Source organism: Equus caballus, chromosome X (assembly GCF_041296265.1).
Source record: "Equus caballus isolate H_3958 breed thoroughbred chromosome X, TB-T2T, whole genome shotgun sequence".
Lineage (NCBI taxonomy): Eukaryota > Metazoa > Chordata > Mammalia > Perissodactyla > Equidae > Equus > Equus caballus.
The window spans coordinates 113,108,563-113,121,771 of NC_091715.1; the positions used below are offsets into that span (position 1 = coordinate 113,108,563).

At 68.7% G+C, this 13,209-nt stretch overlaps 1 protein-coding gene across 1 annotated transcript in view; it reads right to left on the minus strand.

Annotated features, from left to right (window-relative positions):
- The window catches only part of LOC138921791 (serine/arginine repetitive matrix protein 3-like), a 111,229-nt gene that overhangs the window by 60,424 nt on the left and 37,596 nt on the right, over positions 1-13,209 (minus strand). The window contains exons 6-7 of the mRNA XM_070257148.1: positions 9,600-9,685; positions 2,024-2,109 (exon numbers count right to left, since the gene is read on the minus strand). Of these exons, the coding sequence (XP_070113249.1) occupies positions 2,024-2,109; positions 9,600-9,685 (172 nt within the window). The remainder of the gene's footprint in view (positions 1-2,023; positions 2,110-9,599; positions 9,686-13,209) is intronic.

Genomic DNA, 13,209 nt, shown 5'->3' on the forward strand with positions numbered 1-13,209 from the left:
CTCGCCGCTCACAGTGGCTGAAGGAACACACTCCCGATGCCCAGCGGTCCGGGCACGAGGCCGAGGAAAGAGATGAGACGAGACCAGAGGGCCGGGATGCTGTCCTCTTCCCTCCCCGCCCCGCGGGTTCTCTGAGCGCGAGCGCGCGCGCGGTCCTCTCTTTCTCTAGCTCTGAAACGGTGGCGCGGCCGGGCTCTGGCCACACTTTCCAGCTCACCGAGGGACAGAAAGGAAAGCCCCAAAGGGCCTCCGAGCGTGGAGCGGAGGTCGAGCGCACCCAGGCTCCAGGAGAGATGGGTGTGCGGGTCAGGGGCGATGCTCCTGTGCCCACCGCCCCCCGGGCACGCTCAGGCACGCAGCTGGACACGTTTCCACACGGACCGGACGTTTCCACGCAGATTCCTGCGGCACGGGGCTCCGGGAACCTCGACTCTCGACAGACCACCTCCTTTTGGTCACCGGCCACGGGCCATCCGACGGGACTGGAGCCACGAATCAGACCGGAGGGTGCCATCGCCTCCTTTTCCTCGCGGCACAGAGAGGGAGAGAGAGAGGATCCCCGTCCCTGTCCCTGGCTGGTTGTCCAGGAAAGCCATGCCCCGCGGGGAGGGAGTTGGGGGGTTGCGAGTCACGGCCGGCCGAAGGCTCCTTTGTGGGGGCGGGGGGGGGGGGGTAACGCGAGCCGGCGGGGCGGCCACCTAGAGCCTAGAACGAGGACTCGACTCAATGCCCAGCCTTCCCCGGATTTGACCGCGAGGGCCTCTTGGGATTGCCCAACAAAGTTCCTCTTGAAGGCAGAGTTGCCGCAGGAAAGCCACCCTGGCTGCCCTTGCTGCGGGGACCCTGCGTCCGCCCTTCGCTGACCAAGAAACGCCCACCAGCGTGTGCCCTCCCCAGTCCACGGCGCCGCACGGCCGCCAGCCCGCCTGGAGACGCCTTCAGTGGTGCTGAGCCAGGACGGGAGGCGTCCTTCCTCATGGCAAGATCGTTTCAAGAAGACACGGGAGGAAGAAGAAAGGAAGACAGGAAGAGAGAAAACACCTGCGGCTTCGGGTCACACACACGTGCGTGCGACGTTCGCACACGGAAGAAGGGAAGTACCCGTCTTGGAGACTCCACCCTTTCACGTTCCTCGGCTGGTCAAGAGACAGACTTGGGGAGCACGGAGATCCACGGCGGGCTGCCCCGAGGCTCAACCCCCCCCCCACGTCACCCCAAGCCCCCCCACCCCCCGACCCCCAGCTCGCGCACCTGCCCCGCATTCCAGCAAGAGCGGGTTCCCAAGTCCTCCCTGGGCTGGTGGCGGGCGGGTCTCGCAGCAGCGAGCTGGGCCCAAGAGCAATCAGGGGGTGACGGCAGGAAGAGCTCGGGAGGGGCTCCACTCAAAGCCAAGGAGGCAAAAGGCCTTACAGGCCGGGTTCGCCCCAAAGGGTCTCCAAGGACCTTTCTCCACGTGCAGCTGGGACTGCTGCTTCTCGGGGGGGAGTGGAATGGGCAAATCACCGGCAGTGGGCTTGCCAGGGCCTAGGGCCCAGCAGGCGCGGGTCCGGGCGCTAGGCCCCGGCTAGGCCCAAGTCCAGGCCCTCATGCAGATGCAGGTGCAGGTGCAGGCCCAGGCGCAGGTCCGGGTGTAGGGCCCGGGCCCGGGCCCAGGGCCAGGTGTAGGTGCAGCTCATGCTCCAGGCCCGAGCCCAATCCCTCTGCACTCTCTCTGGTCCCGGAGGACAGCGCCCTCACGTTCCACGGACCGATCCATCGCCTTAAGCAATAGACACACACGATCTACGCGCTGGCCCGCGCCAACGTTTTCTGCCGCTTCCACAACCAGGACCTCGCTCGACGCCCTTTTCTAGTGCGGCCGAAAAGTGCGCAAGGGCACGCCAGTGTCCCCGTGCCACCGGCCTACCTTGGGAGCCTTTCCTCCTCGAGGCTTGCTGAGATACCAGAATGACGGCCTTTTGGCTAGGACGGAATAACCGGTCCGGGAAAGGGCCAAGGAAGAGAACAAAGAGCACGCACTCACCCAGAACAGCAGCGCCCGCGGGTGACCGGCGTCTCCGTCGTCCTTGCCCTTGCCCTTGCCCTTCCTTTCCTTCCGGTCGGCCTCCTCTGCAACGAGAGAGCGAGCGCCCTTCACTCGGTGTGGGACCACCCACCACGGTGCCGCTTAAGAGGGGGCCGCCAACACCCGGCCCCGGCAACCTCCAGCGTCTTGTCCGTCACCCCTCACCCCAGCTCTCGGGTCGACCAAAGCTCCGGAGAGAAGCGTTAGCGTGGACACAACCAGCCTCCGCTCGTCTTTGGGAGATGGCGCGGATCTCACTCAGAAAGCAGCAGCCCTCGCAGAGCCCAGAACCGTGCCGGGGGCACCCCGAGGATGCCTTCCCCCGCCATCTGTCTTGCGCGGGAACCACGGCCTTGGCGCCTTGGCGCCTTGGCGCTCGTGCTCGCAGAGCCTTCCTCCTCGGCTCCGGACCCGTGTGGGACTCCGGCGGGCTGTCGACGGACATCCTGGCAAGCCCACGTCGTCGTCCACCGCAAACGGAAACACAGAGCCTGACCACGAGCTCGTCTGACTCGCGGGCACACGGGCCCTAGCTGTCTCCTCTCTGGTCCCACACAGATCCAGCGCACGGGCCCGACTTCCCATGCACCCCACCGCTTTCCTCCTCGGGGTGGACACGGATGCTGGCAAACGTACCCCGGTCACGCACGCTCGCACTTTTGGGGAGCCACGACGCCGCAGGCCGCCTCACAGCCAGTTCGGTCCAAGAGAGGAGAGCAGAGGAGAGGAGGAAAGAAAAGAGCTACCTGGCGTCCAAAGAGAGGGGACACGGGAGATGACCCAGGCCCCTGCCCCCAGGCAGACACACGGGCACCCCACCCACCCCGGGGAGCTGTCAGAGGAGAAACGGAGAGGCTGGAGCGGAACAGGGCGTCTACTCCCCAGGCAGGGGCCGAGCCCCGGGGACACACGAGCTGTGAGAGCAGCCAAATGCCACAGAGGGTCTGTGACTACGCCCTTGGGAGCCTCGGGGGTCCGAGGGGCCCTCCGTGTCTGTCCGCTTTCATCTGCATTCAGTCCCGGAAGCACACGCAAGCCCAGAGGACACGGGGTTCCCACGGCGGCCAGGGAGCGAGAAGGCAGAGGGGCACCCTGGGAGCGGTCAGCGCGCTAAGCTGAGGGCTTCGGCTTGGACTGGGAGGGATTTCCATCCACAGTGGCATCCCCGAGGCGGCTCCGGGGAAAAGGGCAGGGGAAGGGAAATTATACACATGCGTGTTACGGACCCACACAGGCGCGCGTGCACACCCGCACGTGCATACGGACACACGTATGCGTGTACACCCACCCACCCACCCACCCACACACACACACACACCCCTCCCCATGCACAGACACACCCCTCCCTGTGTGTACGCGTTTAAGAACCAATGAACGAACGAAGGAACGAGGGGCGGTGGGCGGGGAGGGTAGAGGAGGCACACAGGCTCCCGGAGAGCTTCCCAGAAGGGGCTGCCGCACAAAGGGGGCCTCACCGGGGTCAGCTGCCTGTGGGATGTCCACCTGTCCCACGGACTCCTCTCCCCAGCTCCCCACCAGAAACCCCCTGGGGCGCTCAGGGACACAGAGTGACTGCCTGAGATGCTCTGCGGGGAGCACGGGCAGTCCGCCTGCCCGTCTTGCCACCTGCCGGGGTCCCTGTCGCTTCCACCTGCTGCCTCAGCGGCCTACTCCTTCTGGGGCCTGCTCCTGAGCCCCGAGGCCAGCTGAGGCAGCTGGAGGAGAGCGGGAGAAGCAAGGAGGCCAGGAGCAGAGAGAGGGGTAGTGCCGGGCCTCGGGCCACGAATCCAGTTTTCTGGGATTCTAGGATTTCTAGGCTTCTGCCCGAGAAGACCCTCGTGGAGGGATGTCCACGGGCAAGTGTGCAGGGGACGCGGGGTCCGCGTTGCCGCCAGGAGAGGCGGCCTTAAAGCTCCCAGAGAGATGGGGAGGTGGGTCCACAGCGGCATGGAGGCCTCTGGACGTCTTTCTCCGTACCATCCTCCTCCCGACAAGAAGCCCCGAAAGGAAAGAGAGGCGCCCCCTGCGCCCCCCCCCCCCGCCCCCCCGCAATCCCCCCAGGACGGCCAACCCCACTGGGAGGGCTGGGAGGGCTGGGAGGGCTGGGAGGGCTTAGGGGCCTTCGCTGGCGTTTTTTGACGCGCAAAGGGCGGAGGGAGCGGCCGGGCGCCCAAGGGTGGCTGGCATCCGTGGAGCAACAGTGCCATCAAGCGGGAGCGTTTTGAGCACGGGCCTCAAGGCCCCGGCCGCGGCTCGCGTGGGCAAGGCCCGAGATGGGAGGAAGGGCGGGCTGGTTCGGGGCGCTCGGAGGACTCCGGGGCTGGATGCGGGTGTCATCCCGCTGGGGCCGGGCTCGCCCACCGACGAGCCCCCGGCCCAGGAAGCCAGGCCCGTGGGGGGCGGGGCCCGCGCGGGGGCTCCCCGGGCCGCGGGGGGCGTGGCCTCGGCGGCCGCCATGTTCACGTTCCAGCACGCGGGGCGGAAGCTCGCGCCCGGGGGGCGTCTGGCCCGCGGCTCGTCGCCCACTCCGCGGGCGCGAGCGACGTGGGCCCGCGGGGGGCCCGCGGGGCCAGGGACACGGGGAACGCGGGACCCCAGGCCACGTCGGAGGCCCCAGGCCCGGCCACCAAGAAAACCGGTGGGGGGTGGGGGGTGGGGGGTGGGGGTGGGGCGTGGGGAAAGGCAAGGCCGCAGCGGCCACCCGGTCAGGGGCAGCAGCTGGCAGACAGGAGGGCGAATGTCCCCGGGATGGGGTACGGGAGCCGGGCGAGGAAGAGGGACGCTGGGGCCTCGCCTCGCCGCAGGGCAGAGTCAGAGCTGGGGTTCGTTGTCCTTGGCTCCCGCCGAACAGAGTCTGGGTGCCAGGCCCCGCGGCATCCCGGCGGGCCCCTCTCGTGCCAAGGATCAGAGGGGCTCCATGCCCACTCGGCGTCGGTCCCTCGACAGGGCCATCCTCCTCCGGACAGAGGGGACCGAGGCCTGTTTTCCGCCCTTCTCCCCGGGAACCTGGCGGCCCGGGGACGCCCTGTTCCTCGGCCTCCCTCCCCGCTGGACGGGTCCTCCTGTGTGCAGAGACAGGCCCCGGGGCCTTCCCGCACGGGGTCCCTGGGCTGCGGGCCACAGGGCTCCACCGAGACCACCTGGGGCTGGGGACCGCTCAGACCTTGTAGGTCGGGACCTGGCCCCAAGGTTGGGCCAACAAGGGCGGCCCCGAAAGGCTCGGCCCACACGAGGCAGACCCCCTGGCAACATTGCCGGCGACTCCCCAAGTGGGAAATTCGAAAGGGGCAGGGAGTGGGATTCGGCACCCTTCCGGGAGTGGGGAAAGCAAGGGCTGTGTGCGCAGCAGGGACGGGTTGAGCCTGGACACTTGCTCCCAGGTCCCCGACACTCCACACCCCCGCCCCAACATCCCACCCCCGCGGCAAGTAGGAGCCTGGCCAGAGGCACGAAGGAGCCAACCCGGAGGCTCTTCTTCCAGAAGCGAGCTATGGGGACAGTCAGGGTCTAGCAGGAAGGGCCGGCCTGGTGCCCAGGATCAGGCACCTGCTCCCTGGCCTGAGCACCAAGCCCCGTGGGGGTTGCGTTGGCCGGGCGGCCTCTCTCAACCAGACAGTGGTGAGCTTTAGGCAGAGCCTTCAGAGCCGGTGGCCCGGCCCCAGCTGCCGAGAGGCAAGCATGGGGTCGAGACCTAGACAGCCAGGGGGGAACGGGCGCCAGGGCCACTCATTCGCATGGCCCGGGGGAGGCTCAGGGCCTCTTGGGGCAGGTGGCCAAGAGGGCCAGGGTCGGCAAAGGCCCGGCCTGGGCATCCGCTGGGCTGGGGCTCTGCTCGCTCCGCTCCTCCTCTGTCCTCCTCGCCACTCAGGGAGGGAGATGGGTGCCGGAGCCCTCGGGACAGGCCTGTGCCAGAAGCCTGGACGCCCCCGGGGAGGGCACGGCAACGGCCAACTGCCGACTAGCTTCCCCTGCCGCCCTGGCTCCCCCGTGCCGGGGAGGGCCGTCCCCTTCGGAACTGCGGCTGCGGGCCCTGGCTGGGCCCCGGGCCCCAGGCCCCCTGGGCACCGCACCGGGTAGCCAGGCTGCCACGCCGCCACCTCTGAGCTGCATGCACAGAAGAACCGCCCTGGGCCCGCCTCTAAGGCCGCCCGTGGCAACGCGACTCCAGCGCCCGCCGTGGTCGTCGGCAGGGCTGCCCCGTGGCCCAGAGGGCCTTCGGGGGCCCTGGGCCCGCCCAGGCCGAACCCGACCTTGCTCCGAGGGGAAGGGGCCCACTGCCCAAGGCCCACGGGCCCCGGGCTCCTCGCAGCGCCTTCCGCTAGTCCCGCCCAGACATGGCGGCCACCAGGGCGCCGAGCCTGGGCTTCCTGTGCCTGGCCCGCCAGGCGCCCGGGCCCGGTGCCTCGTCCCGCTGCCCCTCTCTGCAGGTGCCAGGGCCCGAGACCCTCCCCGCCGTGCCTGGCGCGGCTTGGAATCCCTAGGGGTCCCCCGGCCCCGGTCCCCGACTTCACTCCCTGGCTCAGTCCTCCCCAGGAGGCGACCGTGCAGGGTCCGCGGGACCGCGAAAGCCTTTCCTCTTGATGGCAGCATTGCACCAGAAATGCCAACCCGGCACCCGCCAGGGCCTCTCCCTCCGCCCTTTGCCGAAGAAAAAAAACAGCGAGCCGTGTCCAACCTGGCTAAGGCAAGGCGGCTGGCCCTCCTGGCCACTTTGGGGCTGCGGGCGCCCGCCTCGAAGGCTGGCGCTCCATCCTGCAGGGCCCCGGACTCTGTCGGGTCCTCTTAGCCTGCCTTCGCGACCACAAGGCCACCACACCCCAACGCAGCGCCCTGGCGGCCGGACCCCAACGGGTCCCTAGCCGCGTATCCTCGGCTCTCCAGGTCTGCCCGAGACCTTGGCAGACTCGCCGAGTGTTGGCACGGGACCCAGGCCATCCCCCCCACACCACGGCAGGGCACGTTCTCCCAAGTCACCGAGGGGCCAGCTTGACCGCGAGGCCAAAGGGCCGCGGCCCACAGGCACCGTTGGGTCAGGGACAGTGTTGGCCGGGTAGTGGTGGTGGTGGTGGGGGGGGGGGTGGGGGATGGGTGGGGGGGTGGGTGGCGGAGGCGGGGGGGTGGGGAGTCAAGAGAGGGGACCTGGCTCTTCTCTCCCACGGCCCCCCACCCCCACCCCCGGGGTTCAGGCGCGGACGCTCGGCCTCACGGGTCACTCGGGAGGGCAGCCGGCCGCCGCCCCAGAGGCCTCCCGCCTGGCTCAGGGTCCGTCTCCCGACAACTCCCACACGGGAAGGCCGGCCACGGGAAACACCCGGCTGTGCGGGGGCTCCCCAGGATTCGGGGGGATCAGCCCTCGGAGCGTCTGGCAGCCACTGGAGAGGCCTTCCGCTTTCCTTCTGGGACACCCGGGCGCGTGGCGGGGACACGTGCCGCTGCCACCAAGTGGCCTCTCGGCGCCGGTCAGCTCTGAGCAGAGCCGAAACCGGGCAGAGTCGCCCTCGCCGCTCACAGTGGCTGAAGGAACACACTCCCGATGCCCAGCGGTCCGGGCACGAGGCCGAGGAAAGAGATGAGACGAGACCAGAGGGCCGGGATGCTGTCCTCTTCCCTCCCCGCCCCGCGGGTTCTCTGAGCGCGAGCGCGCGCGCGGTCCTCTCTTTCTCTAGCTCTGAAACGGTGGCGCGGCCGGGCTCTGGCCACACTTTCCAGCTCACCGAGGGACAGAAAGGAAAGCCCCAAAGGGCCTCCGAGCGTGGAGCGGAGGTCGAGCGCACCCAGGCTCCAGGAGAGATGGGTGTGCGGGTCAGGGGCGATGCTCCTGTGCCCACCGCCCCCCGGGCACGCTCAGGCACGCAGCTGGACACGTTTCCACACGGACCGGACGTTTCCACGCAGATTCCTGCGGCACGGGGCTCCGGGAACCTCGACTCTCGACAGACCACCTCCTTTTGGTCACCGGCCACGGGCCATCCGACGGGACTGGAGCCACGAATCAGACCGGAGGGTGCCATCGCCTCCTTTTCCTCGCGGCACAGAGAGGGAGAGAGAGAGGATCCCCGTCCCTGTCCCTGGCTGGTTGTCCAGGAAAGCCATGCCCCGCGGGGAGGGAGTTGGGGGGTTGCGAGTCACGGCCGGCCGAAGGCTCCTTTGTGGGGGCGGGGGGGGGGGGGTAACGCGAGCCGGCGGGGCGGCCACCTAGAGCCTAGAACGAGGACTCGACTCAATGCCCAGCCTTCCCCCGGATTTGACCGCGAGGGCCTCTTGGGATTGCCCAACAAAGTTCCTCTTGAAGGCAGAGTTGCCGCAGGAAAGCCACCCTGGCTGCCCTTGCTGCGGGGACCCTGCGTCCGCCCTTCGCTGACCAAGAAACGCCCACCAGCGTGTGCCCTCCCCAGTCCACGGCGCCGCACGGCCGCCAGCCCGCCTGGAGACGCCTTCAGTGGTGCTGAGCCAGGACGGGAGGCGTCCTTCCTCATGGCAAGATCGTTTCAAGAAGACACGGGAGGAAGAAGAAAGGAAGACAGGAAGAGAGAAAACACCTGCGGCTTCGGGTCACACACACGTGCGTGCGACGTTCGCACACGGAAGAAGGGAAGTACCCGTCTTGGAGACTCCACCCTTTCACGTTCCTCGGCTGGTCAAGAGACAGACTTGGGGAGCACGGAGATCCACGGCGGGCTGCCCCGAGGCTCAACCCCCCCCCCCACGTCACCCCAAGCCCCCCCACCCCCCGACCCCCAGCTCGCGCACCTGCCCCGCATTCCAGCAAGAGCGGGTTCCCAAGTCCTCCCTGGGCTGGTGGCGGGCGGGTCTCGCAGCAGCGAGCTGGGCCCAAGAGCAATCAGGGGGTGACGGCAGGAAGAGCTCGGGAGGGGCTCCACTCAAAGCCAAGGAGGCAAAAGGCCTTACAGGCCGGGTTCGCCCCAAAGGGTCTCCAAGGACCTTTCTCCACGTGCAGCTGGGACTGCTGCTTCTCGGGGGGGAGTGGAATGGGCAAATCACCGGCAGTGGGCTTGCCAGGGCCTAGGGCCCAGCAGGCGCGGGTCCGGGCGCTAGGCCCAAGTCCAGGCCCTCATGCAGATGCAGGTGCAGGTGCAGGCCCAGGCGCAGGTCCGGGTGTAGGCCCCGGCCAGGGCCCGGGTCCGGGCCCGGGCCCGGGCCCAGGGCCAGGTGTAGGTGCAGCTCATGCTCCAGGCCCGAGCCCAATCCCTCTGCACTCTCTCTGGTCCCGGAGGACAGCGCCCTCACGTTCCACGGACCGATCCATCGCCTTAAGCAATAGACACACACGATCTACGCGCTGGCCCGCGCCAACGTTTTCTGCCGCTTCCACAACCAGGACCTCGCTCGACGCCCTTTTCTAGTGCGGCCGAAAAGTGCGCAAGGGCACGCCAGTGTCCCCGTGCCACCGGCCTACCTTGGGAGCCTTTCCTCCTCGAGGCTTGCTGAGATACCAGAATGACGGCCTTTTGGCTAGGACGGAATAACCGGTCCGGGAAAGGGCCAAGGAAGAGAACAAAGAGCACGCACTCACCCAGAACAGCAGCGCCCGCGGGTGACCGGCGTCTCCGTCGTCCTTGCCCTTGCCCTTGCCCTTCCTTTCCTTCCGGTCGGCCTCCTCTGCAACGAGAGAGCGAGCGCCCTTCACTCGGTGTGGGACCACCCACCACGGTGCCGCTTAAGAGGGGGCCGCCAACACCCGGCCCCGGCAACCTCCAGCGTCTTGTCCGTCACCCCTCACCCCAGCTCTCGGGTCGACCAAAGCTCCGGAGAGAAGCGTTAGCGTGGACACAACCAGCCTCCGCTCGTCTTTGGGAGATGGCGCGGATCTCACTCAGAAAGCAGCAGCCCTCGCAGAGCCCAGAACCGTGCCGGGGGCACCCCGAGGATGCCTTCCCCCGCCATCTGTCTTGCGCGGGAACCACGGCCTTGGCGCCTTGGCGCCTTGGCGCCTTGGCGCTCGTGCTCGCAGAGCCTTCCTCCTCGGCTCCGGACCCGTGTGGGACTCCGGCGGGCTGTCGACGGACATCCTGGCAAGCCCACGTCGTCGTCCACCGCAAACGGAAACACAGAGCCTGACCACGAGCTCGTCTGACTCGCGGGCACACGGGCCCTAGCTGTCTCCTCTCTGGTCCCACACAGATCCAGCGCACGGGCCCGACTTCCCATGCACCCCACCGCTTTCCTCCTCGGGGTGGACACGGATGCTGGCAAACGTACCCCGGTCACGCACGCTCGCACTTTTGGGGAGCCACGACGCCGCAGGCCGCCTCACAGCCAGTTCGGTCCAAGAGAGGAGAGCAGAGGAGAGGAGGAAAGAAAAGAGCTACCTGGCGTCCAAAGAGAGGGGACACGGGAGATGACCCAGGCCCCTGCCCCCAGGCAGACACACGGGCACCCCACCCACCCCGGGGAGCTGTCAGAGGAGAAACGGAGAGGCTGGAGCGGAACAGGGCGTCTACTCCCCAGGCAGGGGCCGAGCCCCGGGGACACACGAGCTGTGAGAGCAGCCAAATGCCACAGAGGGTCTGTGACTACGCCCTTGGGAGCCTCGGGGGTCCGAGGGGCCCTCCGTGTCTGTCCGCTTTCATCTGCATTCAGTCCCGGAAGCACACGCAAGCCCAGAGGACACGGGGTTCCCACGGCGGCCAGGGAGCGAGAAGGCAGAGGGGCACCCTGGGAGCGGTCAGCGCGCTAAGCTGAGGGCTTCGGCTTGGACTGGGAGGGATTTCCATCCACAGTGGCATCCCCGAGGCGGCTCCGGGGAAAAGGGCAGGGGAAGGGAAATTATACACATGCGTGTTACGGACCCACACAGGCGCGCGTGCACACCCGCACGTGCATACGGACACACGTATGCGTGTACACCCACCCACCCACCCACCCACACACACACACACACCCCTCCCCATGCACAGACACACCCCTCCCTGTGTGTACGCGTTTAAGAACCAATGAACGAACGAAGGAACGAGGGGCGGTGGGCGGGGAGGGTAGAGGAGGCACACAGGCTCCCGGAGAGCTTCCCAGAAGGGGCTGCCGCACAAAGGGGGCCTCACCGGGGTCAGCTGCCTGTGGGATGTCCACCTGTCCCACGGACTCCTCTCCCCAGCTCCCCACCAGAAACCCCCTGGGGCGCTCAGGGACACAGAGTGACTGCCTGAGATGCTCTGCGGGGAGCACGGGCAGTCCGCCTGCCCGTCTTGCCACCTGCCGGGGTCCCTGTCGCTTCCACCTGCTGCCTCAGCGGCCTACTCCTTCTGGGGCCTGCTCCTGAGCCCCGAGGCCAGCTGAGGCAGCTGGAGGAGAGCGGGAGAAGCAAGGAGGCCAGGAGCAGAGAGAGGGGTAGTGCCGGGCCTCGGGCCACGAATCCAGTTTTCTGGGATTCTAGGATTTCTAGGCTTCTGCCCGAGAAGACCCTCGTGGAGGGATGTCCACGGGCAAGTGTGCAGGGGACGCGGGGTCCGCGTTGCCGCCAGGAGAGGCGGCCTTAAAGCTCCCAGAGAGATGGGGAGGTGGGTCCACAGCGGCATGGAGGCCTCTGGACGTCTTTCTCCGTACCATCCTCCTCCCGACAAGAAGCCCCGAAAGGAAAGAGAGGCGCCCCCTGCGCCCCCCCCCCCGCCCCCCCGCAATCCCCCCAGGACGGCCAACCCCACTGGGAGGGCTGGGAGGGCTGGGAGGGCTTAGGGGCCTTCGCTGGCGTTTTTTGACGCGCAAAGGGCGGAGGGAGCGGCCGGGCGCCCAAGGGTGGCTGGCATCCGTGGAGCAACAGTGCCATCAAGCGGGAGCGTTTTGAGCACGGGCCTCAAGGCCCCGGCCGCGGCTCGCGTGGGCAAGGCCCGAGATGGGAGGAAGGGCGGGCTGGTTCGGGGCGCTCGGAGGACTCCGGGGCTGGATGCGGGTGTCATCCCGCTGGGGCCGGGCTCGCCCACCGACGAGCCCCCGGCCCAGGAAGCCAGGCCCGTGGGGGGCGGGGCCCGCGCGGGGGCTCCCCGGGCCGCGGGGGGCGTGGCCTCGGCGGCCGCCATGTTCACGTTCCAGCACGCGGGGCGGAAGCTCGCGCCCGGGGGGCGTCTGGCCCGCGGCTCGTCGCCCACTCCGCGGGCGCGAGCGACGTGGGCCCGCGGGGGGCCCGCGGGGCCAGGGACACGGGGAACGCGGGACCCCAGGCCACGTCGGAGGCCCCAGGCCCGGCCACCAAGAAAACCGGTGGGGGGTGGGGGGTGGGGGGTGGGGGGTGGGGGTGGGGCGTGGGGAAAGGCAAGGCCGCAGCGGCCACCCGGTCAGGGGCAGCAGCTGGCAGACAGGAGGGCGAATGTCCCCGGGATGGGGTACGGGAGCCGGGCGAGGAAGAGGGACGCTGGGGCCTCGCCTCGCCGCAGGGCAGAGTCAGAGCTGGGGTTCGTTGTCCTTGGCTCCCGCCGAACAGAGTCTGGGTGCCAGGCCCCGCGGCATCCCGGCGGGCCCCTCTCGTGCCAAGGATCAGAGGGGCTCCATGCCCACTCGGCGTCGGTCCCTCGACAGGGCCATCCTCCTCCGGACAGAGGGGACCGAGGCCTGTTTTCCGCCCTTCTCCCCGGGAACCTGGCGGCCCGGGGACGCCCTGTTCCTCGGCCTCCCTCCCCGCTGGACGGGTCCTCCTGTGTGCAGAGACAGGCCCCGGGGCCTTCCCGCACGGGGTCCCTGGGCTGCGGGCCACAGGGCTCCACCGAGACCACCTGGGGCTGGGGACCGCTCAGACCTTGTAGGTCGGGACCTGGCCCCAAGGTTGGGCCAACAAGGGCGGCCCCGAAAGGCTCGGCCCACACGAGGCAGACCCCCTGGCAACATTGCCGGCGACTCCCCAAGTGGGAAATTCGAAAGGGGCAGGGAGTGGGATTCGGCACCCTTCCGGGAGTGGGGAAAGCAAGGGCTGTGTGCGCAGCAGGGACGGGTTGAGCCTGGACACTTGCTCCCAGGTCCCCGACACTCCACACCCCCGCCCCAACATCCCACCCCCGCGGCAAGTAGGAGCCTGGCCAGAGGCACGAAGGAGCCAACCCGGAGGCTCTTCTTCCAGAAGCGAGCTATGGGGACAGTCAGGGTCTAGCAGGAAGGGCCGGCCTGGTGCCCAGGATCAGGCACCTGCTCCCTGGCCTGAG